The 27,442-nt window shown below is 38.2% G+C and overlaps 1 protein-coding gene across 1 annotated transcript in view; it reads right to left on the bottom strand.

The window, feature by feature from the left end:
* Positions 1 to 208: 208 nt before the first annotated feature.
* MED13L (mediator complex subunit 13L) overlaps positions 209 to 27,442 on the bottom strand; it is a 202,739-nt gene continuing 175,505 nt past the window's right edge. The window contains exons 19-31 of the mRNA XM_050907030.1: positions 26,860 to 27,083; positions 26,055 to 26,247; positions 23,568 to 24,012; positions 21,882 to 22,101; positions 18,853 to 19,041; positions 15,801 to 16,024; positions 15,188 to 15,330; positions 13,274 to 13,432; positions 12,030 to 12,206; positions 9,613 to 9,767; positions 6,154 to 6,315; positions 3,926 to 4,038; positions 209 to 2,730 (exon numbers count right to left, since the gene is read on the bottom strand). Coding sequence (XP_050762987.1) covers positions 2,598 to 2,730; positions 3,926 to 4,038; positions 6,154 to 6,315; positions 9,613 to 9,767; positions 12,030 to 12,206; positions 13,274 to 13,432; positions 15,188 to 15,330; positions 15,801 to 16,024; positions 18,853 to 19,041; positions 21,882 to 22,101; positions 23,568 to 24,012; positions 26,055 to 26,247; positions 26,860 to 27,083 — 2,537 coding nt within the window. The 3' untranslated portion in view covers positions 209 to 2,597. The remainder of the gene's footprint in view (positions 2,731 to 3,925; positions 4,039 to 6,153; positions 6,316 to 9,612; positions 9,768 to 12,029; positions 12,207 to 13,273; positions 13,433 to 15,187; positions 15,331 to 15,800; positions 16,025 to 18,852; positions 19,042 to 21,881; positions 22,102 to 23,567; positions 24,013 to 26,054; positions 26,248 to 26,859; positions 27,084 to 27,442) is intronic.

Below are 27,442 nucleotides of genomic sequence, written 5' to 3'. Positions count from 1 at the left end.
AATGAACTTCACATTTTTTTTTTGTTTTCTTTCAAATTGTCGGCTATATATAAAAGAAGCTCACTGCAAAATGCTCAGAGAAAAAAAAAAACCCAAAAACAAAACCAAAAAGAAATTCAGAACTCCCCAGAAATGTACAGCTTTTACATTTAAAAAAGGTTCTGAAATATACATACAAGCATGCTGGACATTCCCCACCCCCTCCCTCTCCCTTTAGCTCAAACAACTGTAATAATAATTCTGATTTAGGCATGAATTTCCAAAGTTAGAAATAAAAAAAAAAATAAAATAACTTTCTTCACTCTGTAGGAAAGCCAGGGCTTGTACATTTCAGATTAATTCAGTAAAAAACTCACAAGTAAAATAATGCATATTTAAGGGAAATATTATACAGAACTTTTCACACTGAAGTACATAAGATTTTTCTTTAAAATCTATTGCCATTCATTTATTTTGCACAAAAACGTATAAATATGTCACCAGCTTCTCTTAACTTAAAAAAATTAAATAAAAGACACCAGATGAAAACTACTCCTTGCTGCCCTTTTTTTATTTTTAATTTTTGCTTAGAACCAGGTTTCTGGGGAAGAAACGCCCCTGGATAAAAACGGCCCATTTAAAAAGAATAAACAAAATAATAATCCAAAGTTCAGATGAATCCTGGGAACAAATAACCCCCCAAATGGTAAAAGATTACAAATGTCTACTTTACATTTTTTCCTCCCCAAGTTAAATTTTTTTATACAAGTTTACAATCTTCATCTTTTTATGCTCTTCAAAAGGCCTTGAGAATTTTCTTTTCTGATTAAGAAAAAATAGTACTGCAATATTTTTAAAGTCAATTTTACACTGTACACATTAGATACAAATGGTTTGATATCAGATTTTTTTTTTTTTTTTTTAACCTATACATTGCAAAGAGGATACCCACATGGGAGGTTTGGTGCAGAGAATGAAATAATCCATTTACAGGCTACTTCTCTGACTTCACCTTCTCATTACACAAGCAATTCTTTTTTTTTTTTTTCTTTTATATAATTTGTTTTAAATGTTACATTATCTCAAGAAAAATACTTTTTAAAATCATAGAATTTCATTTTTTTTAACCAGAACATGAAAGTCTTTTGGAAGAACTTTAAAATTTGTAGTTTTTTCTCCACAGATAGATAACTAGGTCACACAGCCTGATCAAAGTGCCCGACCCCTCACATAAGGCAGTCCATGCCTGCTGCACAGTGCAACAACAAACATTAGAAAATGGAGTTTAAATATAAACCCCTTGAAGCCTGGAATGAAGGAGTCATAAAAATACTTCAATTAGCCATTAACCTTTAAAATGGCAATCATTTTACTAAACAAAGTAACTTTTCCACCACAGTGGTATAACTTCAAGTACTAATTTAATGATATAATTTTTAAAAATTATTTCTTTGAAATAATATTCCTATAGTCAGAAAAAATACACCAGATTTGTAACTGATTTAGTGTAAACAAAAACCATATTTTTGGATATGTACATGGACGAGTCTGCCCAGAATTAAAGGGCGACTTGGGTTTCACTAAATAGTTTTCTAGCATCAGTAAATTTACTGGAAATATATTTCAATCATAGCTCTACAATAGATTAATTTACCACTTTCCATTTGCCCTTACACTGGGCTTTAAAGTATTTTTCCTCCCTACCTCTCACTCGCTCTTCCTCCATTAGGTAGTGTTATCCTTCATTAAACACTGGCCATTTCTTGCTTTAACCAGGCTAAATACAGGTGAGAATTCCTCAAAACACCGGTATATCCTGACCAGAACACGCTTCCCTTCCCAGCTTGGACTTTGATTGTTATTAGCTTCATTTTTGATTTCTAGGTCAGAAGAGTGAGAGGTATGTAGATAAATAACCCTACAGTGGAACGGAGCTGGATTTTTAAGATATTCTACTGTTCCTGGTCCTTTATAATTTAATCCCTCCCCTCCCCAAACCTAAAAATAAATAAAGTATCTCCAGACCATTCATATCTACATGGACAGGTAACAAATGCATGCATTCATCCCAATCCACTCTGACAGGAACTCCAGGTAGACAGAAAACTCCAATATTTATACGAGACTACAACTGTGTGGTGGTTTTTTTTTTTTTCCTCCTGCAAAGTCCCAGTTTATAGTGATCAAACATCAAAATAAGTTTTGGACAACCCAAACTGGTCACTACAAGGTATTTCTACTTGCAGGGCTGAAACTGCTCTCGGTTGTTTATCAGAGTTCCTAATGCAAAAAGATACTGTAGTCTTCCTTAAAAAAATAAAATATTAAAAAAAATAATCACACTGACCAGTAGTTACTGGGCCACCAAACTAACACTGGCTTGAGGTTACTCTGTGTTCACTGTTCTTGGATGTTCCCAGATTTTGGACTGAAGCTGCCAGAGATGTTAATGGGTAGTTTAGTTTTGAACACTGCAGAATTCACGTGTGCTTTTGGAGGAACAGAAGCACAGCACAGGACTGGTCTGAAGAGAAGCAAAACTGTGATCTTTGCAGACTGTGGCACGTTTCTCAGGTTGAGGGGAGAATAAGCCAGAAGAACAAGTGCTTTTCTATCTATTAAAGTATATTCATGATGGCATTGTACAACTGAGTGAGCACCACAAAGTGGACAGGAAGGCAGGAGCTGCGATCCTGAGTGGCAGGGTTACACGTAAGCCAGGACAGTGCATTGTACTGCTCCAAAACGAACCTGCAGAAGAGAAATGCAGAGAGAAATAAAACTGGAATTGTTTACTCCTTTCCTTCTGGCCTTTTCCAGAAGATTTACTTAAAATTATCTCTGGTTTCTCCTGGAGATGCAATGTCATGAGGACTGCCTGGCTGTATTAATGCCGGTGGCATTGGCAAAGTAGGAAACTCACTGAAAAGGGGGGGCGGGGAAGCACGAATTTTTAGTTTTAATATGTTTGAAGTTGAACCAAGCTATTTGAATGTAGGCCCTCCCCAATACATAGCAGAGATTAGGGAATCATAAAGGGCCCAATACCACTGTATTCAGAGCCTCGAGTCTTGAACACCTCTAAGGACAGAGGTTCCACAGCCTCTCTGGGCAACCTGTGCCAGTATTTGATCACACTTTTTGTGTGATCCTGTATCTGATTAGAATTTCTCATGTCGGAACTTGTATCTGTCGTATCTTGTCCTTTCCCTATGCATTGCATCATCCTTTTACTCAAAACAAAGACAGTAGTACCCCAGGACAGCTGTGATAGCTCAGTTCTCTAAGAGGATGCAAATTCAGATCTTCTACAATAATACATACACCACCAATTTTCTTAGATTAGATTATTCTTCATGAATATTCTTCTGCTGATACTCTCTACTTGGTTAAATGTACCTGTTCGTTCACTGGTGTGTTCCACCCTGCAAGCTGTCCCGTAAAACAGATCTTTTTTCAGTCCCCAACAGGTGGGATGGAGGCATTCAGGAAGAATGTCTCCTTTATATCCCAATTCCTAAGATACTGGTATCAGGAGAGTACTTGTATCTCCGTCTATAAATCAATTCGGTTTGGTGAGTAAAAGTAATTATTGATACGGTCCAGATCAGACCACCAGGTAAAGAGGACACTCCTTGGGAGGCAAACCAAGGTGTCCACTTGGTAAGGCAAAGCTGTTTGTAAGTTTCCTTTACACAGTTTTGTACAGTAGTACGGAAAACTGATGAAGTAACCCTCAAAGTCCTGCTCTTTGGTGGTGGAGGTAGCAGCTGTAGTAAGAGTTGCCCACTGCTCTGAGGCACACGTGTAGGGCATCGCAGAGTTATAAGCTGTTGATAAAGCTAAGAAATAATTTTGCCAGGTTGAAAAGAAAAGGTCCCTCTGCAATGTCAGAGCTCAGTCCCCATAGCCTTAGGGAGGAAATGCAAAACCTAAAAGGCGTTACCTCAAGACATCTGATGTAGTTTTAGAGTCAAGGGGGTGAGGAACTCGCTGAGAATTTCTGGCAGGTAGAAGCTCATCTGTCTGCGCTACAGAGATATGGTGATGTAATGAGGCCTGCGTAAAGGAAAAAAAGCACAAATTAACTCTTCATATAGCAAGTACTTCTAAAGATTCACAGTAAACAAATATATTCTGAATTGTCTCAGGACAGCATGGAAAGTTGGCAATTCTTTGTTGAACCCACTGTGACCATGTGTATTTCCAAGTTCCACAATGATTACATTTTTGAATAAGCTGACTTCTCTTTTTGACTAAAATCAAGGATCTTTAAAAAAGAATGCTGAATTCTGTTCTTAATGTTAGTCAGGGAGGAAGCGATGAGGGGATGTGTCAGTGGTTCTTTTGGTATTTCAGTAACAAACCATCCTGAGTCTTCAAACTCCCCGTAGGAGACCCATCACAGAGGTGGGGTGTCCAACCAGGACGCTTAGTGCAGCCTTCGTCCTGCTCTCTGCTGGTACGCTTTCTCCATCTGTCTCATCTTTCTTCCGGAGCAAGGCTTGTGCAGTAGTTTATACGGGAGGAGGAAAGGGATTTCATATTGATCACGTGCTGGGGGTAGAGCAACCATGTAAGCCTTTCAAGTGGGCAGCCTAATACGCCACACAGCCTGCCGAGGCAAAACCTCTAATTTATGCTCCTCCAATTATGGCACGCACATTAGAGCTGAAATACCTTTAGCTCAAAAATACTTAATCCAAATCAGACAAAGATGACTTGAATCTGTATGCCTCACATGCCATACAAGTTTCCTAATTGCAGCACTGTGCAGCATGAAGGAGACAGCACCACCTGCCCACTGAATGGTGGGCAAGTTACTGCATGAATTCAGCCCCTTGCTTTTATTAAAAATTGTCCAAACCAAACCAGTATGTTCCAAGTCAAATTAAACATTTAATTCAGCCTAGATCTGAGAGAGCAATTGTGTTGGGCTGGGGGGCGGTGGGGTAGGGAAGGGTGGTGGCTCCTTCTCTCTAGTACAAATCTAGTATAAGCTTACAGAAGGAATTCATAAAGTTGCCTGGAGCTCTGCTGACTATGTTTTTACTGCTGGAACTGAAACATAGTCTTTGGATTACTCATTCACAAAAAAAAAAAAGGTAGTTTTACGTTTAGCATAAAACTTCATCTCTAGCTCCAAAACCACGGTGGTTTATTTTTCATTATTATTTTGAGATCTCCATTCCGTTGGTTTAAAGAAAAGCACATACTTCAGGGAAATCTATCCATGAAGAGCGCAGAGTGTAAGGAATAAGGTTCAGTACTTTGCTGGTGGAGGTGCTATACTGAATATAAAGCTTGCCGTGCCGACTGCAGGTCATTGTTAACATCAGTCCTAAAATTGCTTATTTTGCACGAGGAAAGAACTGAGAAATACTGAACACCTTTACTTTGGTAATTGCCTGATAGACATGGATGAGGGAATTTAGTTCAGAGACTTGCAAGAATGTTTAGTATTTGTTAATTAAGCTGAGAATGAATAAAGTAAGTGGTACTATCCCTATTATTCTATAAGTTGTTTGCTCGAATAGTTATGTGGTGCTATTCAAGGCAGATTTTTCACATTCTTTCCATGCTCACTAGCTCCCATTTTTTTGATTCATTCAAATAAGAAGCTGCTTGACACTCTACAGGGATCAGTGAATCTCAGGTAGTTGAACTAATTCTGCTGTATACATCTTGCAAGCACTTGCAGTTCTGGAGTGGAAGGTATCAGGTTCACTCTGACACTACAGACTCCACTGTGCAACTTTTACAACTAGGGAAATAGAAATGGATAGTAAATGCTCTATCTGGAGGTGCTACTCTCCTTTCTAACTCTTAATCTATGTGTCATAACTGGATTACAGCAGAATAGAAGGTATGTCCCTCCTGTCTTAGGCTGACTGAAAATGAAATCTGGGGCACTTCTGTAATACCGGCTACACGTTTGACAATTCTGTATTTAGAAGCTGCCAAACTATTCCATTTTCAGGTAAGGGCTTTAGCAACAGAGAATTAAGTTTTAATAGCCAGCTATCTTAAGTAAATTTAAACCTAAAATTGCATTTCCGTTTCCAGTACTGTCACAGTTGTGGTAACATGCAAAGCCAACATTTTCAAAGAAAATTCATAGGATATAAATAGAATTCTTCTACTCTTTCCCTGTGAAAGGATACCAAGACAGACCTTCAGGAAGAGGGGACACTGGTTTTGTGCCTGAGGACAGGATGACCAGAACCACTGTGGAAGATTCTCAGCTTTGGCAGTTGATACGAAGTATCCAAGAGCGAGAGGTTGCTGCTTCAGTTCTTCAGGGGCTTCTCTGGAAAGGAGACGCTCCCCTTGGCTCTGAAAGAAGAGTTGAAAAGGCAGGTTTGTTGTTTTATGTCATTACATCCCACTCTGACAACATTAATTTTGTTTATTAATTACTCAGTATTTAATCCAGTTCTGTCTTGTTATTAACGAGCTATCCTTCAGTCATTCATGAATCTTAGTCAAAGTTGTCAACTCCCTTCCTTTTTCCCCTGTAGCTGGGTTCTCCAGGCTTACGTTCCAGAATCACTTTAGATTCCCAAACAGCAATGTTAACCTCCTAAATTGAACCGAGTACACGTGGAATTTGATGCTACGGAGTAACTTAGAGGTAGTGGGCTCTGGCTAAGAATCTGAGCAGCTTCTTGTGTGCATGCAGAGAGTAGACCAGTGTTGAATTTAAGTTTATAAAGCCTCACAGGCTTTTCCTATACATATCAAAACCAGCAGTTTGCACTGCAGATCTTCCTGGCTTCAGCTAGTGGAAGGATGTGTTACGCACTCAAATATGGAAGAACAGAGAGTATCTGCATCTTTATAATTTGGTTGTGTTTGCTTTTTCAGTTAGTTACATTGATAGCTTAGGAAAAAAAATGCTACACTTGCTATTCCTTGCTATGGACACTTGGACAGACGACACTATGCTTTATTTATATTTGTACTACCAAGCAGAGGAAGTGTGGGGAAAAGGAAATGCCTGTCCTGCTTTTCAATTTATATCACTTATTCATTTATTTATATACTGTATTTTTGCAGTATTAGTTACTCATATTCTTATATATGGACCAGAGAGTTATTTGGAGAGGAGAGAGTTAAACAATGAGAAACTGGCTGTAAAACCAATTTCATCAGACTTTGAGTCGCTGCCTGTCAGCATGTATGTTTGTGATTTTACTTCTGTAGAGTAAAACCTAGATGAACCTTCCATACCCGAGGCTGTTGGACAGGAATGCTTGGTGTGAGCTTGCTTACCTCAGCCCATGTGTGTGTATACATACATATCCTTACCTACCTACAAGGGCCTCCTTAGGTATCAGAAAGGGTGACTGCCATTCCATTCTAGAGTACATTCCTATTTTAAATGCATTTGGCTTTTTGGAAACACCCTTTAGTGTTTTGCTTTTACTTTTACTTTTATTTCATAGAGGAAAAACCCAAAAGATGCCTGTGAAGTATTTTAGCTTGTAACTTATCCCAGAAGCACTGGGATAGCAGTTCATTTAATCCATAAACATCTTTTAAGTCAACAGGTAAAAAAAAAAAAAAAAAAAAAAAGAAAAAAAAAGATTCCACTGCACAGAGACCGGCTTAATCACAAAGCCTTCGCTGCTAGTCCTTCAGGCAGGTCTTTCTCCAACAGTAGTATCTTGATCAGGAATCAAAGAAAGTTAAACACTCCATAAAGCCTGGAGAAGGCTGCAGCTCACCTGGCTGTGGGCACTCAGAAAGCCTAACAGCAAACCTTGAAACTGGCTGCTGAGCAATCAGGACTTACACTGCTAAACTGCAGCAATCAATTACGGGTTACATGGACGAAGGCTTGACCTTCCCCGACCCACAAGGTAATGATCACACGCTGTTGCTTTTTTAAAGCCAAAAATTACACATCAATTACTAGGCCCTTGTTAATGGTTAAACTGAATTACTACGACAGGTTCATCTAGAAATGGCTTGTCCAGGTCTCTAAGCTCTTTGGTCATTAACCTTTCAGTGCTGTTCTTAAGCCACTCGGATGGAGTTCCATTGAGAATAAGTTTTGTAAACGCATTTCTAAAAGTGATACATAATAGAGATCGTTAAATGAACTAAATAAGAGAGAGAGAAATTGTAATGAGTGATGAGTTGTGATTTATGGCTGGAGGGTTTGCAACAGAATTTAAAACTTTTAATTTGCCCACATACCAGTTTGAAATAACCAAGTGACAGTAATGTGCAATTATTTAGCCTTTGAAAAGTGGGTTGGAGTATTAACATAAGGTGAGGCGGTTGCATACTGAGATCACAAAATACAGTATTAGCATTTTTGTGGCTGATGCAGACGTTATTTTTCACTCACAGGCTGTATTAAGCTGACCATTGAAGCATTTTGGCAGAGGTTGCAAGGAAAATACATGCAGGACTTTTTCCTTCCAGGTGGTGAAACTAACACCATTTAGCTAGTCATTTTCAGGGAGTGAGAATTCTTTTCTTAAGATATCTTATTTACATTTAGAAAAATGCAGTGCTTTATTACAGAGGCTGAATGAGTAGCATCATTCACGGGCAACTATCTTAGCTGTACATATACCTCCTCTAAGTATCTATTCTGTACTTCCTTTCATACCAGATTTATAGTTTCTCTTGAGACTGTTTAAAGCCGCCAGTGATAGTCACAGATCCAGATCCAGTCACTTAAATCATACTGTACCAGAGCTTTTAAATGCATGGGGTTATCTGTTTCTTGTAGAAAAGTTAGGCTGTTTCTTTAATAAAATACTGTATTATTTAGTAAAGAAGTAATATGCTACTGCTTTAAATGTACTATTTCTAGAATAAAACTTCTCCACAGGAAACTATGAAGCATCAAACTTCTACATACTTGTGATGGAAACCATTTTAAGAGTACAGCTAAGTCTCTTACACAATTAAATGTACGAGTAAAAGAGTTCCATCAAATGTGATCCAAATTATGCTAAAGCTGATTCAGAAAAATACCTTGAATTACCAAATTAACAAAAATAATAATTTTAAATGATCATTGGTGTTGGAACAAACTTCCAAAAGCCACTTCAAGCAAAAATAACGTACAAACACTATGTGCTCTGGGCTAAGTTTTACTAAGAAAACAACATTTGCATAAACATCCAGCACCTGCGGAGTTTCTGTTGGTAGGGTTTTATTATTAGGAGAATTATCTCCCTTCTTGCCTCCCCTAGAAATTCATGTGAACAGAGCTGTCATATCTTCCTTTCTCTCAAAGACTTGTCACTTTGTGCCAGGGACATTCCATATGATTTTCCAGAAAAAAAAATGGATGAGTACAGATTAAATTTATACAGGGCAATTAGATATGGCTCTGCCATGCAAAAATAAAGCTTCTCTCTCCTCCTTCTCTCTTCCTCTCAATTATCTTGTACACTAACAATTAACTTCAGAAATGTAAATAGTCAAGGCAGAGACATCTTCCACAATAGTATTTAACCAGCACCTTCAATTTTAACATTAACTTCTGCTTGCTGTTGACCTAATTATGTTTGAGAATCTACAAGAAAAAAAGATTTTGTTGGAGGACTTGGGGTTTCTTTGTGTTTTATTTTAAGTAGCATATGCCCTGAAGTGCTACAGCCTTACCCTACTATGCTGGAAGTGAGATCCCACTCCAATGCCAGATGGTGATCCAGGGGAAGGAACTGGGGAGGAATTTGGTGAAGAGTGAAGATTCCCTGTTATTAAAATTCTTATGTCATTGTCCATGTCATCTGGGAATGGGAGGTCAAACATGTCATCTGAAAAGGAAAAGAAAGAAAAATAACTTCCAATGTGCTGTACTCATTTTTTTCAAGAAATTTTTGTAATTTATTACCATCCCCTTTAATTTATCATCATTCCTTTTTTTTTTAACATACTCTTGAGACAGATGAAAGCAGAGATAAACACTTTACTGTTTAATTCTTCTTAGTATCTTTGACTGCAACCGCACAGACTTGAAAGGAAAAATTGGCAGACGTTTATTAAAATCATGAATTTTAAGAATGGTCAGAGTGAACAAAAATCCTGTCATACCAGCTTAATAAAAATCCAAGTTGAACTTTGTAACAGGAAAAATGACACCTCTCTGCAGTTGGTCACAGAAACCCATTAACAAAATGCTTAAAATACATTAAACAAACCTATGTATGTTACTCTCAGCAGGTGCTGCTCTTCAGGCTTCTAGTGCTACACACCAGCGCTTTGGCACGTTTGCTCAAAATATTCTGGGAGCAGTCCTAGCAGCTTCAAGGAAACTGCTCACAGAATCAATACGGGCAGCAAGGCCTGCTCCACACTCACAGGCAATGTACATTCATGATTATTTCAAATACTGCACCACGGCTTCCTACAACGCAGCTTTTAATATTTTACTTTCATCTCAGAAATTAAATACAGTTCTATTATCATAACTTGCTGTTTTAATTTGGTTTGTGTTAATATGTGGGAAGGGCATAAAGATACAGTGAAAATGTGTTTGCATTCTATGAGAAGTACATTCCATTACTCAGTCATTTGCAACACAGGTTATGATACCACGAGTAATTTACATGATGGAAAGCTAAGACATTGTAAACACAAATTACAAGCATCACAATATGGTTTATAGGGTTTTTTTCCTTATCCAGATTTCTCAGCAGGCAAAGACGTTTAAACAGTATGACATTTAAAGTACATTTTAGGGCACAGAAAGGGACAGTGGGAGCTGTCTGAATTAACTGGATTAATCAGAATTGCAGCCAAATTTATACTAAAAGACATGGAGCCCTAAATAAGGGTCATGCATTTCTACATATTATAGTAAATAACTTCTCTTGCAAAAGAAGAATTTACTCCACATGAAAATGGAAAAAGATGTGTGTGTCTTGAACTAATTTCACCTGAAGTCCTAGTGTTGAAATAGGCAGGTGGTTGTTTTTCTTCATCTTCTGAAGAGAAACACTGGATCGCAAGAGCAATGAATTAACTTAAGTTTATTAACTTCTGTCCTACAACCTCAGTAAACAGAACAGAACTAATGTCATGCTCTGCTTAGCCTCCAAAGCATAAATGAGATGGCTAATAGCATAGGAAGCAGTTTAATCATTAAGTAGAACAGAGTTAAGAAAATTAAATTTAACACCATTTTGGAAAACGCCAGTTCTTGTACCTGATTCTAATTAGCATCTGAAGCACTAAAGGGCAGGTTAACGCAGGTTAAATATTTGTCAGCGCAGCATTCAGTCAGGATTGTGGGGCCTCGAAAGGACAGCTGCTCAAGTATTAAGAGGGGTAACTTTCCTTCTGTGAGGCCCACTGAAATTCCAGGAGGAACAGATCAAAGCAGACTCTTTCCTTAAAAATAGTGGGCTTTTCTTCCTCTCTATACTGTAACTCCCTCTTCATAAAATACTTCTATTATAAATATTTGTAGTTACTCTTGGTTTAAATTATTTTACAATAATTTTTTTAGGATTTATGGCAAAACAGTTAGGAAAATACTTATTTGATATAAAGTATTAACCAGATTCTTGCTGACACAAACTATAGGGTTAAATACACTTGAAAAAGCACACTGTGAACATTAAGAATTCTCAGGTTGGTCTACTTTGCGTGCTTTACAGGAAGATTAAAATTCTAAAACAAGTACCTCCTTCCTCACAAGCTTTGTACAAAACAGGGCATGAAGCGAACAACTACTATAAAAAACAAGTTGGCCTGGTCAAGTCACAACAACAAGAAAAAGCATTTTATAGTCTGTGCCATTTTGCATATTGATTGGTCCATATCACTTTTGGAATAAATCAGTATGATTATCTGAAAACAGACTTCAGAAAAACATAGTATATTATCTTGTAAGTATAAAGCACAGTGTTGTTCTCTTTGAATTAAATTGGGGCAGTATGGGGTCTGTGGGAGAACACTGGTCCACTCAGTTTTTTTTATTCACGACTGGTACAGCTCTGCTGATGTTCTGAATAGGGGACCGAACATTCACAAGTATTTCACCTCTTACACTAGACACGTGCTTGCTTACTTACCATTAGTAGGGCTGAATCCATCCTCATTGGGGTAATTTGCTGGTGCTACCTGGATAGTAGCAGAGGTTGGGAAAACCAGGATGTGTGTACAGGAGGCATCCTGAGGGGTATTCAGCTGAGATGACTGCAGATTCAGCGCAGTACTCCGGCCAAACACTGATCCCATCGTGACAGCATCTTCCAGAACAGAAGCAACAGCAGTGACATTAATTTGCATCACCTTCAAAATATATGTTCTATGTTCAATTAACTTTCTGTGCATCTAATCTGGGTTTGCAAGCTAATACACATTTCAAGGTTCTTATCTTAAAAAGAATAAATTACTAGAAGAGCTTGAAATTAAGATCACAAGTTGTAGAGATAGATGTTTAGCTATGTGAATTCCCATACAATGCCCCACCTTTCCTTTCATTCTGCTGCCCCTTATTCAAAGATTTACTTGTTAAATGAGCAAGTTAAATTTATTTTTGACACACACATCTGTATAATTATGCAATATACCCCACTTCGGTTGACATGGAAAAAAGCATAACTTGCCATCTGTTTACCAAATCTCTGCTTTGAAAATTATTCAACTTGATGAGTAATTTTCAAGCTCATTTAATTCTGTTCCATGTAGTAATCTTTTATTTCTAAACTTAAGAAAACAGAGTAGTTTGTAAGGATATGTCACCACATACATTAAAAAGTACATGCTTACGTAATATAACAAATAAGTAAAGGGAACCTCAAAATTTAATTTTATTTCAACTTAACTCCATGGACTACTGCTTATAATAGAACTCTCTAAATAACATAAGCGTATGAAAAGGCAGGTAGGTTTATCCTTACTCCCATTTACATAGACTCCTACTCTTTCACACTGTAGACACAGTTCTTACACTGTGTCTTCTACTGTTCTTACAGTGTCTGCAAGCCTCCTTGCAGGAGGGTGTCTACATCATCACATTTCAGCTGATGAGAACTGGTCTACCTGAAAACATGATCTCCCCAAGGAAAAGGTCATCAGTTTGACAGTGGCATACAGTAATCTTTCCCCCTAGGAGCCTACACTCCCACTGTAGCATCTCTTCATGGTATTTTTGGGAATTCTGCTGGCTTAACCTATTTTCTACCACATTTAGCCATGCTAATCAAGGTCATCTTGTTGGACTCAGAAGTCTCCCAAAATTAATGTGCTTATGTGCTAAATATGATAAAAGAAGAAAAGTTTCATTGGCATTAAATAGTTGGATAAAATTTACCTGGCATCACAACAAATGACCCCTGTGGCTCCATGGCAACTAAGCAGGCACTGAGGATAGAAGGAGAGTCTGCTGATGAGATGCCACACATGCGGCACACCTCCTTTAGTTGTTTGCTGATTGTCTGCAGGGAACATTCCCCAAGGAGGATACTCCAGTCTGTAATGAATAAACATTATGATAGAACAAAATGGAGTTCTGAAATAGCCAGCACTTGCTTGAAAACAGCAAAACATTAATAACACTTTGCCTTTCTTTAGCACTGTACTATTCTGGACTGCCTCCCCATGTAAACAGGGTGTATGGCTCTGCAAACTGGGCAGTCAAGCAGTTACTGCAGAGTATTTTATTTTGTGGTAGTTTGTTGGTTTTCCCATGAGCTAACTGCATTACTCTGACAGATCACTGATGATGTGTTTCTTTAAGAATGAGTCTTTCATTCTACCTGTAGGTAGGAGGTACTTACATGATGTGAAACAGGGCAACATACAAGGATTCTTTTTTTAAGATTTTTTTAATGTTTTTTTATTTACATACAAATCTTTTCCTGAAATGCACTGATTCTTTTTTCAAAAAGGACATCTGTTTTCATCTAACGTGTTGCATAATTGGAATACTTGAAACGTAAGCAAAGAGATATGAATTCACACACTCGACATCAGAGAATTTTGTTAAACTTTGTTACGAACAAAATACACTAAATAAAGCAAATTTCAGTGGAGGTGCAGATATACATTCAAGAAACTACATTTAGCTATTTAAATAACATTATGTGTCCAAGCAGAGGAAGGGAGTTGCTGATTAAATTCCTAATCTGTTTTCCTGCCTTCGTTCCGTTTAACTCCTGTGTGTGTGACGGATACCAAATTCCCCTACCAGGGCAGGCAACAGCTCTTCTCCGCATGTACTATATGGGAGAAGGCATTTAATTACTGCTTTTCCCCCCCTAGAGTATTTCTTTGTGCTTTCAGACTGAATTGTTATTTATTGTGCACTGGTTTTAATTTTTTTTTCCCATCTCATGAAATACAGTATCTCTTACAATAAGCTAACCAGAGGAATTCATGTCTCCTTCAGTTATTAGTGTAAAAGGACAAACACTCATGAAATATCTTTATCCTCCTGCCTAATTTATCTTCATGTTCCAACTCAGGAGACGGGCAAAGACTGAGAGCACCCTCTCAGAATCCCATTTTCTTCCAATCAGTTACCAAACAAAACCTGAATAGTGGCCGCAGCCATTAGAAATGGAAGAAAAGATGCTGAATGCATGTATTTAAATTAGCGAGAGGAATCACTGTTGAAGTGAAGCAAGGCAGTCCCTACCCTTGTTGGATTAAGGCACCTATACCTCCAACACTCCAGAGCTCCCTTTAAGTTCCCACAAAGCTGTTAGGAACGCTAAATCTTGGGAACTCTTTGCAGGCTGCAGAGAGTACCTTATTGCTGGTTAACACCGATTATCAGTTAGTTTTGTATACCACAGAAAAAAAAATGAATTTATTTTGTTCAGTAACTTTTTTTGCAAGAATTTTTTTGTTTGTTTAATTTATGTTTAAGTTTAGGAATTAGAATTGAATCCTGTTTCTATTTCTATGACAGGATAACTATTGTTCAGATCTTCTTCTAACATGTGACGAAACCCATGACTTCCACTTGGAAGTACACTGTGCAAATACTACTTAAGCTACACAACGACTACAAGACATGAGGGAGTAATGTCAAACCCAGTGTACAAACAAGCAAATTGTTTATGCAAACCAATACAAAAATTCAGTGCCAGGGTAGGATTATCACTCTCAATTTTCTGGTTTTTAAGGTTCATGATCGATTCTGTAAGTCATTCTGCCTTGCACACTGAGGCCGTGTCTTCATTCCAAAACCACAGGTGGTGACAGCACTGACATTTCATACCTTTTAACTCCCCGTGGCCTAGGCGGCCGAGCCGCCCGATTACAACTCTCCAAGGCAGTGATGTCATCTGTACAATACCAATGCACCATTCCCATAGCTTCTGCAGACCAATTTTACGTGCAGACAACTTGCTCCTCCTTGACCTGGAGGTTAAGGAAGGGGGAAAAAAAAAGTAAGAAGAGAATCAAGGACAATATTCAGATTTCTATTCTATATAATTATTTCACTGCTTACCCTCTATAGGAATTCTTACAGTTCTGTGGAGTGCCTAACTTACCTTTTACTAACAAGAAGCAGAAAAAGTATGTGTCTGCTTTCAGTACTATTACTGCAGTGACATGCCAGAGGTGTCAATATGCTGAGCAACATACCAGTTGTTCTTGAAGGTAAGATTTGTAGGTAGCATTTGTAAAACAAATCTAACACAGTAACTTTTTTCCTCTGCAGTTTCTAAGTTATAAAAGTGCCAACTGAAATGTTATCACTGTAACGTTATCATGATCACATCAGCAGGAAAGGGATCACATCATTAGAAGGGATGTGCAAGAAAGTGATGAGAGTGAGGGATGACAACTATAGACCTAGATACAATGTAAAAAGTAAAGGTTTCTACCTGTTTGGTAAATCAATATTAACTATACAGGTTTCCAACAATTCACCATGAAGGTCAGTGCAGGATGCCAGAAGCCAACGCTGATCATGAGACAAACAATATCCAACAAAAAGCACATTGTATTTCTGACTGGCCTCTCCAAATGTTTCTCCCAGCTCTGTCTGTTTGTCTTTGATGGGTGCCAGTATGAAAGGAGGCGAGTATAGCTGGATTGGGCTGGGCCTCTGCAATAAAGTCAACACAATCATTAGCAGATATATCAAAAACTATTTAATGCAAGAAACACACAAACACAGATGGGCAGTGAGTACAGAAAAATGCGAGTTTGAAACAATAAATAAATTCAAGGCATTCACAGTCAAGAGAGATATTGGGAAAAGCGTGGTTATAGACAATTCATTTCTGCTAGTTAAAACTGATGCACTTCAAACCTTATCTAAAGATTTCTTTTTATATACAGGGAGCCTAAGGTATGAAAACAGTCTTTGGACAGGGTGATACCAGTCTCAGAAATGGTCAGGCATTTAAACCTGTTATTCTGTATATCCTTTTGCTACAATTGACGGCATCTGCTCACCTCCGTCTGTTCACATACATACAGAATGGACAGCACGATCTGATGTGAAGTACCAAGGACTTCAACTCAGAAATTGCTCAGGCAGAGCTCAAACTTCACGTATGGTTTTCTATCTAGGTGTTAGGTATAACATACTTTCATGAACATCAGGCATGATGTCAGAAATTCTTTAAGTCTTATAGCTCACAGTTTAACTTCAGAAATACTTTGGTTTTCGAAAAAGAACTGAACTAATTCACCAGATCTGCTGTACATGTGATAATGCTTCTCTTTAAGAAACAAACTACCCCTCACCCCTCAGAAAACCAACCTGTAAAAGGACATAAGAAATCAAGGCCATTCAACACCATTTAACAATAAGCAGAAGCAAATCAGTATTGTAAATAATACATGTGCAGTCCTCCTGCAGAGCCTAACAGTAATAAGTTATTAAATCCATCTTTTATTTAAAAAAAAAAAAGTCATAAAATCACAGGAGGCTGAGACTGGAAGGAACCTCTGATCGTCTAGTCCAATCCTCCTGCTTAAATGGTCAATTAGAGCAGGTTGCCCAGGACACTGAGTATCTGCATCACTGGACATATAGAGATACTGGATGTCATCTCCAATGATGGAGATGTTCGGCCTGCCTGGGCAACTAGTTCCAGTGTTCAATCACCCCTACAGTAAAAAAGTTTTCTTGTGTTTTTTCATTTAAACAGAATTTCTTGCATTTCAATTTGTGCCCACTGCCTCTTGCCCCATCACTGGATACCACTGAGAAGAGCCTGGCTCCATCTTCTTTACTCCCTCCCATCAGGTATTTATACGCATTTATCAGAGCCCTCCTGGCTAGACAACTGCAGCGCTCTCAGCATCTCCTCAGTTGCCAGATACTCGTGTCCTCTAATCATCTTTGTGGCCCTTTGCTGGATTTGCTCCGGTACGTCCATGTTTCTTGTACTGAGGAGCCCAGAACCAGACACAGTACATTCCCAGGTGAGGCCTCACCAGTGCTGAGGAGAGGGGAATAATCACCTCCCTTGCTCTACTGTCAGCACCCTTCCTAATGCAGCCTCGTCTGCTGTTGGCTTTCTTTGCTGCAAGGGCACATTGCTGGCTCACATTCATCGTGTCCAACAGGACCTCCAGGTCTTCTGCAAAGCCGCTTTCCAGATGGTCAGCCCCTAACCCATCTTTGCTTCATAACTCCTCTCTGAAGAAAAAAACATGATAGGCCTGACCAGACACGCTCAATAATTTAGAAATGGTCAGGGTATTTTCTTAATTTTTCAGGCAAAGTTTGGAAGTCTGCAGAGCAGACTGATAGCAAACGCATGTAAAATGGAAAAAGTAGAGATCTGATTAATTAAGTATGCTAAATGCAAGCTGCTCATGAAAACATTTGCCCCTTTTCTGGTGTCTTTTGTATCTTCAGGAAATTAAACATGAAATGCAAAGTGCAAGTTAATCAGCTTAAAGGAAAAGTAAGTTATGGTGTTTCCTAAGAGACATTAAGGGCTATCCTATTTCTGCTTATGTCACTTTCTAGAAGTATACCATGCTGGCAACAGTGCAGGAACATTAATTAAAGGGAGGGAGATGCTTGCAGGGGTCTTGCAAGTTTATTGCTCTTCCCCTTACACCTAAATACCTTGAAGTATGACTGTTGTAACTTGCTGCAAAATCCATCCTGCTGAACAGATACCTTTTTGTGGGAAGCATGAGGAGAGCATGTGAAGAGGAGATGCCTGGGGTGATACTGCTTTTGGAAATTTTCAGTGAGAGCTTATGGTTTTATGTGAGTAATGAAACATGCTGATAGGTTGGTTTTATGATGATTTTGAAACTAGGTTTTTAAACCCTAACAAGCATGTGTCTATCCCAAGGTAAGAGTTAAAGTGTTTAGTTGGTCCATTAAATCTAAATAAAACAGTCATCGTTATCTTTCAAAGAATGAAAAACATTCATGGAAAGTAGGATGGATTATTCTTCTTTTGAAATCCCTGAAATTCCAGAAGTGGGGCTTAAATATTTACAGTTTAAAAAACAGATGAAAGATAAGCCCACTGAAATAGGGGGATTTCTCCATTACCTCAGGGAATTAATATAATCTGTAATTAGGCACAGGAACTTATTTCATATATGTATATAAATAAAGGTTGGACATAAACACTTTCTAGTAGGAGTACTACAGACTAAAACTACAAAATGTCTCAGAATCCCAAGTAACGGCACACATTTTCTCTTCTTTCACACTGATCTGTAACCTTTTGCTTTATGACTCAAAACCAGAAGCTTAAAATGTTTTGAAAGCAAGTAGTCTGACATGTTTCTTACTATTTTCTATTTAGTATTAGTTTACCTTTTCCCTTTATATTGCCTATACCTTGAAAAAATACTCCTGAAAGTATTTTCTCTACTCTTTTTTTGATACGTGAAAAAAGTGGTTACAGTTTATTAACAGCCTTTCATTTTCTTGACACCAATACTAACCTCAGGATTTTTGAGGGTCATCTCAATGCTGGCAGCTGGCCCAAAGCCTGTGAGAGACTTGATGTGAATCTGTGTGGGCAATGGCCTCCTGCATTGGCAGTACACCGAAAATGCCAAAGACTTCAAGTGCTGAATGTAGAAAACCTGTTCATCCTTCATTGTCTGCAGCATGTACTGGCAAGGCACAATCTATATAATTCATATAAACAATAAAACATGATTGAAAGTCTTCAAAGAGCTGCTCATTAATTTCAAACCAGACTCACACATTCATTAGTCATTTAACAATCACGCCACTTTGTATGTGGTATTCAATTATTTGCATTACAGTATCTGTAGCTTCCTATCAGGGCTACTGCCCTTTTGCATGAATGGCTGCAACATTCAGCGACTATATTCCCTGATACAAAACTGCTGTTTCCATTATAATGATATATTTAAGGTTGCAAAATCTCTCAGAAAGCTAAGACTCCTGCCGTCCCATATAACGGAAGAGTCTTCTTATAGGGCAACAATAACTGAATAGTACTATAATACATCAATAATAGCTGACAAACACAGCTTACTAGAAACTCTAAATGAATTTTGCTTTCTGTGATATAATCATCATGGAATGACAAACCCAGTCAACTACACAAAAAGAACAGATTATTTTCCCTAGTCAAGTCTTATTTTTCTGAAGGTCACTTTCTCATTCATCCTGCAGTTTGGGAAGGGCACATAATTAATTACATGTATAACATTTATCAAAGTATACCACAAGAAGTAACTACTAGTGGCTTTTAAAAGCAATACCCTAAAACTTGGAGGTAGTTTTAATTTTTTTAATCCTCAGTCCAAAACCAAACACCCGTATTCAAACACTTTTTTTTTTTTTTTTTTAACTGTTTTTCTGATCAACATCTTCATTTGCAGGTAGCCTTTACTACTTAATCTCGTTATTCTGAACTTTGTGTTTAGGCAGGTTTGGTTCCATAGTTTGTGGTTAGAATTAGTATTTGTTTGGTATCAGCACTATGGTGTCATTCTTAAAGAAGACTGTAGAGAGCAGAATTAAGATTCTATTATAATGATTTATGTGGTTGTTTCTCCTTTTCAATTTAGTGAACAATGGAAACTCAGCAATCTTATGCTGCTGTTCTGTTCAGTTTTATTTGTTTCAGAAAGTAATGTGAAGCAAGACACTTAAATTTACATGTTCAACCAGCAAGAAACAGAACTACAGTAAGATTTGCCAATGAGATTTGAGTTTGGTGGTTCAGACCCATCTGCACAACAAAAACAGGAAGGAGAAATGGCACAACATTGCTTCAGAAGTAAACAAAGAGTAACAAAAATAATGTTTTCAGTTCAAATCCTTTTTAAAATCAGAATTAAATCCCTGTAAACTCTTTTTGTTTAATGTACTGTTGAGAAATACAATGTCCTACACGTGGCTGTGGAAACATCTTTTCTTTTGAACAGTGAGATCTTTGGAGCAGAAACCGTCAATACAAAACATTTATGTTGTATCTAACACTACGAGACCCAAGCAGATTCTTTTAACAAATATTTTCAGTAGTAATAAAACTGAAGTATCACAAAACTTTTACTACTCTATGGTTCTTGCTTGAACCATTGGAACTTTGGTAGCATATTCTACTTACTAAATGTGACTGCGTGTTTTTTAAAGACAACTTCTTTATCCAGGAATTTCAGAAGCTGGGCTTTTCCACTCTGTATATGAATTGTAATAAATCTGTAAACGTTTGAGTTTGATTTATTTTGAAATAACTGTATATTTGTGTGTACTGTGGTACAGCTGTGAGAATATTGTGCTGGTAACTATATCATGTTACCCTTTACTTAGAGAAAATAGTCTACTGTTTTGACTGAAACTGGCAAAATGCCACATATTTTGAGAAACAAGTAAGTGCCTAGAAAAACAGTACTTAGAAAGAGTTGGTAAGCCCATTAGTTGTCTTATACAGACTAAGATACAATTTCAATATACAGTTTACATGTTCTTGTGTTTCAGACATTGCGATATCAGGGGCTATTTTATTTTTAGTATCTTCAGGTCTGAATCAATTAAATTGCCAGCAGTCTACCGCAATATGAAGTTGTGAATCTGATTTTCAGTTCATCCCCAAGCCTGAAATATTTTGGTGACACCTTCCCCCATCATTTCAGGGAACGACGAGGTCAAGATTACCAAAAATGACAAATGTTTTCCATGCCCAATTTGAGACACTATAATAACTTCCAATTCTTTTTTTTATATTTTAAATTAAAATACTTTTAAGCCAAGTTGAGCATACATGAATAAGTTATACAGAAATCATTCACATGCTGCTTCTTGCATGTGTTGCACACGCACATGCATAGCTTGTAATCTCTGGCCTCCCATTCTCCCGGCCATTTATTTAGGCTGAGCCACTGTGAAAGAAGAGGCCTGGCAAAACACAGGCAGTCTGGGCAAGAGGCCAAGCTCTGCTTCTGACTACACAAATTCAATTCTTAAGTAATTCCATAGTAAGTAACTATTATTATATGCCAAGTTACACGGTAAATTATTTTTAAGAAGCAGATAATAACAATACAATAGTTAAATTCTGCATTAAATGTCTGGTTTCACATACTTCTTTTGGATTAAACAGTATAAATCAAGAGAATATAAAAAGTAAACAACTCAACATGCCAAGTAATCAAAGGAGCAACTGGACATTTTTGGCAATGGCAACCCAAGTTGCAACTTAAATAACTGAAATCCCTCTTCAGGAAGCATCTAGCATATATGATTGCTAGAACCATGCAACAGATTTGATGCAAGGATACTGTGGCTGCCTTAATTTAATTTCCTCATCAAAACAAAAGCAAGTGTTTTTTTTAATATATACACTTGTACTGTCAACAAAATAATTTGTAAACGTCACCTAGATTTTATACATTATCTTCCACTTTGTATCTTTTAGTATAGTGTATGTTTCAAAAGTGTGCTGTGATAGAATGACTCTCCAGTGTGAAGATACAGAGGAAGGTAGAATTACCTGGAGAATGAAAGAATTCCTCATATTCTCAGGCAAGTTATCCAACATTTCTGTGTAGCATCTCATCAAACTTAACAGCCAAAAGTTGGTTGAGGCAGATTCTTCATCTGCAGTGTAGGTAAAAGGATCCACCATGTAGATGACAACTGCTGGAGGATAGGCATTGCTGTCCGCAGACTCTGGTTCCGTGGGAATCCCTATTCTCTCCCTCTCTGTAACACTAGACACATACACGTTGTTAAATTCCAAGGCAAGTTACAATTGTTAATTACTGTTTTTCTGGAAAGGTGTGCAAGGCTGAAGCAGCGGAGGAAAATGGGGAGTACTAAGTGATTCTTATGTTCAGAAGCAAAACTAAAAAACATGACAACAGTGATTGAGGAGAGATGACTTACAGCAGTTCTTAATCCAAAATACCTGTTATTAATTATGTGTTAAAGATACCTACCATAAAGTCTAACATAATCTCATTTAATGCAATCAGAATAGATTATGTCTGAAGAATATGGAAAAGCTGACTAATATTAGCTCTGTGAGTTTTCTTTTTACGTATGTGCATGCCTGGTTTTTGGTGCTGTTTAGGGTTTTCTTTTGGGAGAGGTGGAAGGGGGAGAGGAGGAATCGAGAACTGAGGAAAAGTGCCAAAGCAATATTCATGGAGACTGAAGTCCTCTGTTTAGTTACAGAAAAGGTTCCATTGGTAATGGAAGGAGCAACTGAACATTTTTTACTTGGTAAAACACTCCTCCATGCCTCAACCATGAATAGGAGGCTCAACATCTGTAAGTGATAAAAAGCAGCTCAGACTTACTTTGTCAGAAATCATGCTGCAGTTGATAAAATGGTATTTTGCACAGATCCAGTGAACAGATGTCTTAAGGATAACCCGAACTACAACAGGATGTGGGCTTTTCACTTAAGATACAGGAACTCCATAACATATATCATGACTATTAGTAATATGCATTATTATGAGAGTAATGAAAAACATGTTCACTCAGGAAGTTACTTACATAAAATGTTAAAAAACCTTTTCCTAATTTTTATATGTTTGATGGATGACTATTTATAATGAAGTCTTTAAAAAAGTTGTGCTGCTAAAATTTATTTTAAAGTAACAGCAATATAATCCTGTTTCCTGACCTCACAGTATACCTGCCTGCAAAACAACACTTGCAATGCAAGCAAATTAGAAAAAAATCCATGGATTGCGTTTTGTATCTGTTGACATTACAGACGTGATGGAGTTGCCCATGTAAGAGGCATTCAGTGCCAAATGAGATACCCTGCAGTACCTGACGCAGGTGAGACCAAGCTAGCAGATATGGCACAGAACCTATGAGACACCGTGTGTTTTTCTTGTACTGCAAATGCAGGCCAGGTGGGGCATCCTAAGGCATCTCAAACGGAACTACAACACCCATGTTCATGCAGTTGAATCAAGCTTTGTTTCTTGTAATGAAAAAGGGGAAGTTTGTTTTTTCCAACGCCTTGTTACCAGTAACTGCTACGAACAAATAAAAACGGGCCCTGCTCCATTTACAACGGGTCAGTAGTACTGCACGTGTAAATCTTCTCCTTTCAAGGATTTACATAAGGCTTAAAGGTTATGAGTTGTATGAAAGCAGGAGAACAGCAGATTTAATTAGAAGTACTTTGAGTCATTCGAGCACTTAAGTAACTTACCCTTCCTGTCCTTCCTGTTGCTGTTGTGGTAAGTTTTGACCTGATTCTGTCTCTCCTCCAGGACCTGTGCTTCCTTGCGAGCGGTCTGCTGTGTTTCCCCCAGTGCTGGTGTTTTGCCCTGAACCAACGTTCCCACTAAACCCCGGAGTAGAGGTGGTGGTCATCTGGTTAACGCCGGGTGTTGCAGAAGATGCTGACAGCTGTGGCACAGAGGATCCAGAGGATGAACTACTTCCTGCTGGAAGGCTAGCGGTCCCACCACTGGGTGTGGAGTTAAAAGAATTGCCTGTTGCTGGTGCCCCAGCACCTGAAAGACATGTTGAATTTGAGGGTACAGGTCCAGTGTTCCCAGGTACTGTTTGTGTCTGGTTTGCTGGCGCTGGGGTTTGGTACTTAGGTGGTAGCAATAGGCTGCTGTCAAGCTGCAGAGTGGCTAAGTAAGGTGCTGAAATAGCATATAAAGAGGAAAGGAGATTAATGACAGTCTGTCAGATCAAAGTGAACTGCATTAACCATAAAGTCATACAGTATTTTCTGCACTTTTAGAATATTCTAAGAGTATACAAATGCTAAGTGAATATAATCTCCATTATAAATATTTACTTTGGAATCCATTCTTCAGGGTTTCAGTTCTAACTGACATGAATCAAACGTCTTTAAAAACAGGTCTGACTTTGCGGAGCTTTGTGAATCAAAGTTGGTACTGACATGTCATTATCTCTGGCTAGATTGTGTTGCCATAACAGCTTTAGTGTTCAGCTTGGCAATCTACTACAGGTTATCTTTGTCAGATTGAAAATCTAGAAGTCCTTTTTACCTGAGCTACAATAATGACAAACTTTAATATAGTTATTTCTGCTCCTCAGTATCAGAAAAAAAAGAGATATCACACAGTGATTATTTTTAAGTACTAAATGAATAAAAAAATAAGTAAATGAATATTTATTATTTATTTACTCTCAGGTGTGGTAAATCACCAGCAGAGGAAGTTTCCAACACTGCCCCTGCCAGATGCCTCAGGTGTGAACTGAACAGCCCAGCTGCTCAACTGGCTGTGCACATGCTACATATTTCTGCATGTAAGCCTGGGGTATTTATGTTAAGTAGTGTTGTAATAATTCCTCCCTCCCAGTTACGTGGTAAATTAAAACTAAATGCAGACTGAATGAGGCAACAGGGTCATTTGAGTTAGATGAGTCCTAGCCTGTTCTGCCAAACTTTCCTCAAAGGATAGGGTGAGCATTCAGCAGTCTGTACAACTGCCCAGCTAACTCTGATATGTTTGCTTAAACTTTTTTCCAAAACCAGATCATCAGTCCTCAAAGGAAGCAGACTTAAGAATTTTCACGCCTTTTTCAGAGCAAAGGGAGTTAGCACTTTTCAAGAAACCGCTTAAAAGTTCCTGACTATTTTAAAACAAAAAAGTAGTTTGCACATTTCAGCTCAAGCATGAAACATTTACGTGGCTGGTGTTCTATGGTCACTGCCTGTCTTGCTGACCAGCACTGTCTCAGCAAATGTATTTCCAGTGACGTTTTGGATGGGTCTGTGTCTTGTGCCAAGATCCCATTTCTCAGTCATATACACAATACATGTTATGTTGCCTCTGGATCCATTCTGGAATGGAACAACCATGTCTCTCCCCAGATGAAATCTGGGAACAACGTTAGATGAGGCCAGGGACTCATCCAGGCTCAGCCAGGACCAGTCTTCTGATACTACCCCAGCAAACTTTATACCCTTCCATACTCTCAGATTCTACACTCCTTCATGAAACAAGCACAACTGACATTATGTTACAAAAGAACAAATATGGCAGGTTGCCATAACAAAAAACCAAACCAAATCAAAAAACGAACAAAAAAAGACTAATGTTTGAAAATGTGTCACTGTTTCAGGATGGAAATAAGCCTATATGAGGTCCAGAGGAGACCATGCCTTCAGGGTAATGTGGTTCCAAGTATCCACACCCAGTAGATTGAGGCCCCAGTCATCAAGGATACTATTACTTTCTCTTTTTCACCTGTGTTAACTCGCTCTTCCTTTGCAGAGTTTTAGTGAACTCGCCTCTTATATAAATAAATGTTATGCTTGAAGGCCCCATGCACAGCATTCTGTCACACGGGCGTGACTATACTTATCAGTAGCATACAAACCAGATCAATTTATACATTCAGTCTTGAGTGGAACATCTTTGAGACATACAAACATCTTATACCAAACTGACTTTTCTAAAAAGATAAGAATTGGCTTTTGAATTGCTGAAATGATCACGAAACTGATAAACAACAACAAAAACTTTCTGAAGTAGGCAAATTTAACATGGAAGGATTAAGAAATTAAGATAAAGCCTCATAATACCTTTTTTATTTTTAAAAAGATCATAATCCGTACCTTGAGAAAAAGCCCCATTTCCACCTACTGCAAATACCCTCTAAAATACCCACAGAAAACGAAACAGCCTTGCTAGTGCCATGGTAGACTTACCTAGGTGATGCCGGCAAACTTGCGCGTAAAGTTTGAGTCTGGAATGATTGTCGCACTCCTCAGTGCCCCAAGGCTGGTTAAACCATTCGCTCACGAGCTCATCCGTTAGCTTTTGTGCCACAGTCTTTCCCACCCGCATAATCCCATCACGTAACACTTTGCAGATTGGTTTGTGCTGGCCAAGTCTACACATCTGGTGAGGAAAGAAGAAATGCTTGTAACTAGATGCCAAGCACCTGAGTAAGTTATGCAGACGGGTTTGTAGCGTAAACCCTTTATTACCAGCACACATCTGGTGGCTTCCTAATAAATATAAAAACAAAAGGCTACGTTTATCTGTTGACTTGAATTGCCCTTACAGCAAAACTAACGTTACAAAGTAATCTTACATATTCAGTAGTACACAATGTGCATGCTAACAAAAGGAAATGGTTTTATCTCCAGCCTAGCAATTACAAGAAAGCAACAATTTCTTTAATCTGATCCTTTCTCTTTAGGTTTGGTTGGGCCTTCATGTGTTAGGTTGCAACTGTATTAATACTAGTGTTATATCCTCTGTAAAATAAGAGAATGTGTACTGGAAAGAGCAGATGGCAACAAATACCCTGAAATGCATGGAGAATCACAGTATAACTCAATTAGATAGTATTCTTGGACTCTGAAAGTGCAGAAAGTCCTCAAAACGAAAGAAATCCTTATTCAAATAATTGTTACTTTAAAAAACATGGATTTCTCCCAACGAACATGCAGTAGAGCAGAAATGACACTTAAAAAGAAATAATTCGGTGTGGTTCCTCTTTCCAACCTCGTATACAGCACTCAAGTCCCTGAAGAAAGTTTTGGCTCCATCGAGCAAGGCCTCATTTTCTGGACACACCACGATATAGGCGACATCCCGATGGCCCCCATATGGGTCTAGCAACAGCCTCTCCCAGAATGGCAAGGAGAACGGAGAGATTGTCAGGAAGTCCTTGTCATAACCCACTAGTAAAGTTGGGATCGGAAGAGGCTCAGGAGATTCCTCAGAGCCTTCAAAGAGAAAAAAAGAAAGAAAAAATGTTAAAATAACCGGTTTAACTGCAAGTGGCTTCTCTGATATACCAGGAAGCGGGTTCTTTTACAGCAATATTGGAAATCACTAATCCCTTGCCATGCTGTGTCTCCTAGAAGTTTGACCATAGAGTGGAAACATATATCGAGGCTGTATCATGCCTGATAAACCATGTTCTCCCACAGCCTTTTTCCTTGGGAAAAAATATTTAATAAAGGAAAAGATTTATACTGTACTGAAGAAATGTCATAAAATCAAAGTGCAGTCAGCCAAAGTAGAGGGAGCTGATCCAAGCACCGTTTAAACTTTCCTAGAAAGTTGCAGTAAAACATCTTTC

This window comes from Gymnogyps californianus, chromosome 16 (genome assembly GCF_018139145.2).
Source record: "Gymnogyps californianus isolate 813 chromosome 16, ASM1813914v2, whole genome shotgun sequence".
Taxonomy (NCBI): Eukaryota; Metazoa; Chordata; class Aves; order Accipitriformes; family Cathartidae; genus Gymnogyps; species Gymnogyps californianus.
Note: the sequence above shows the minus strand (reverse complement) of the source record. Positions and strands in the feature narration are given on the sequence as shown.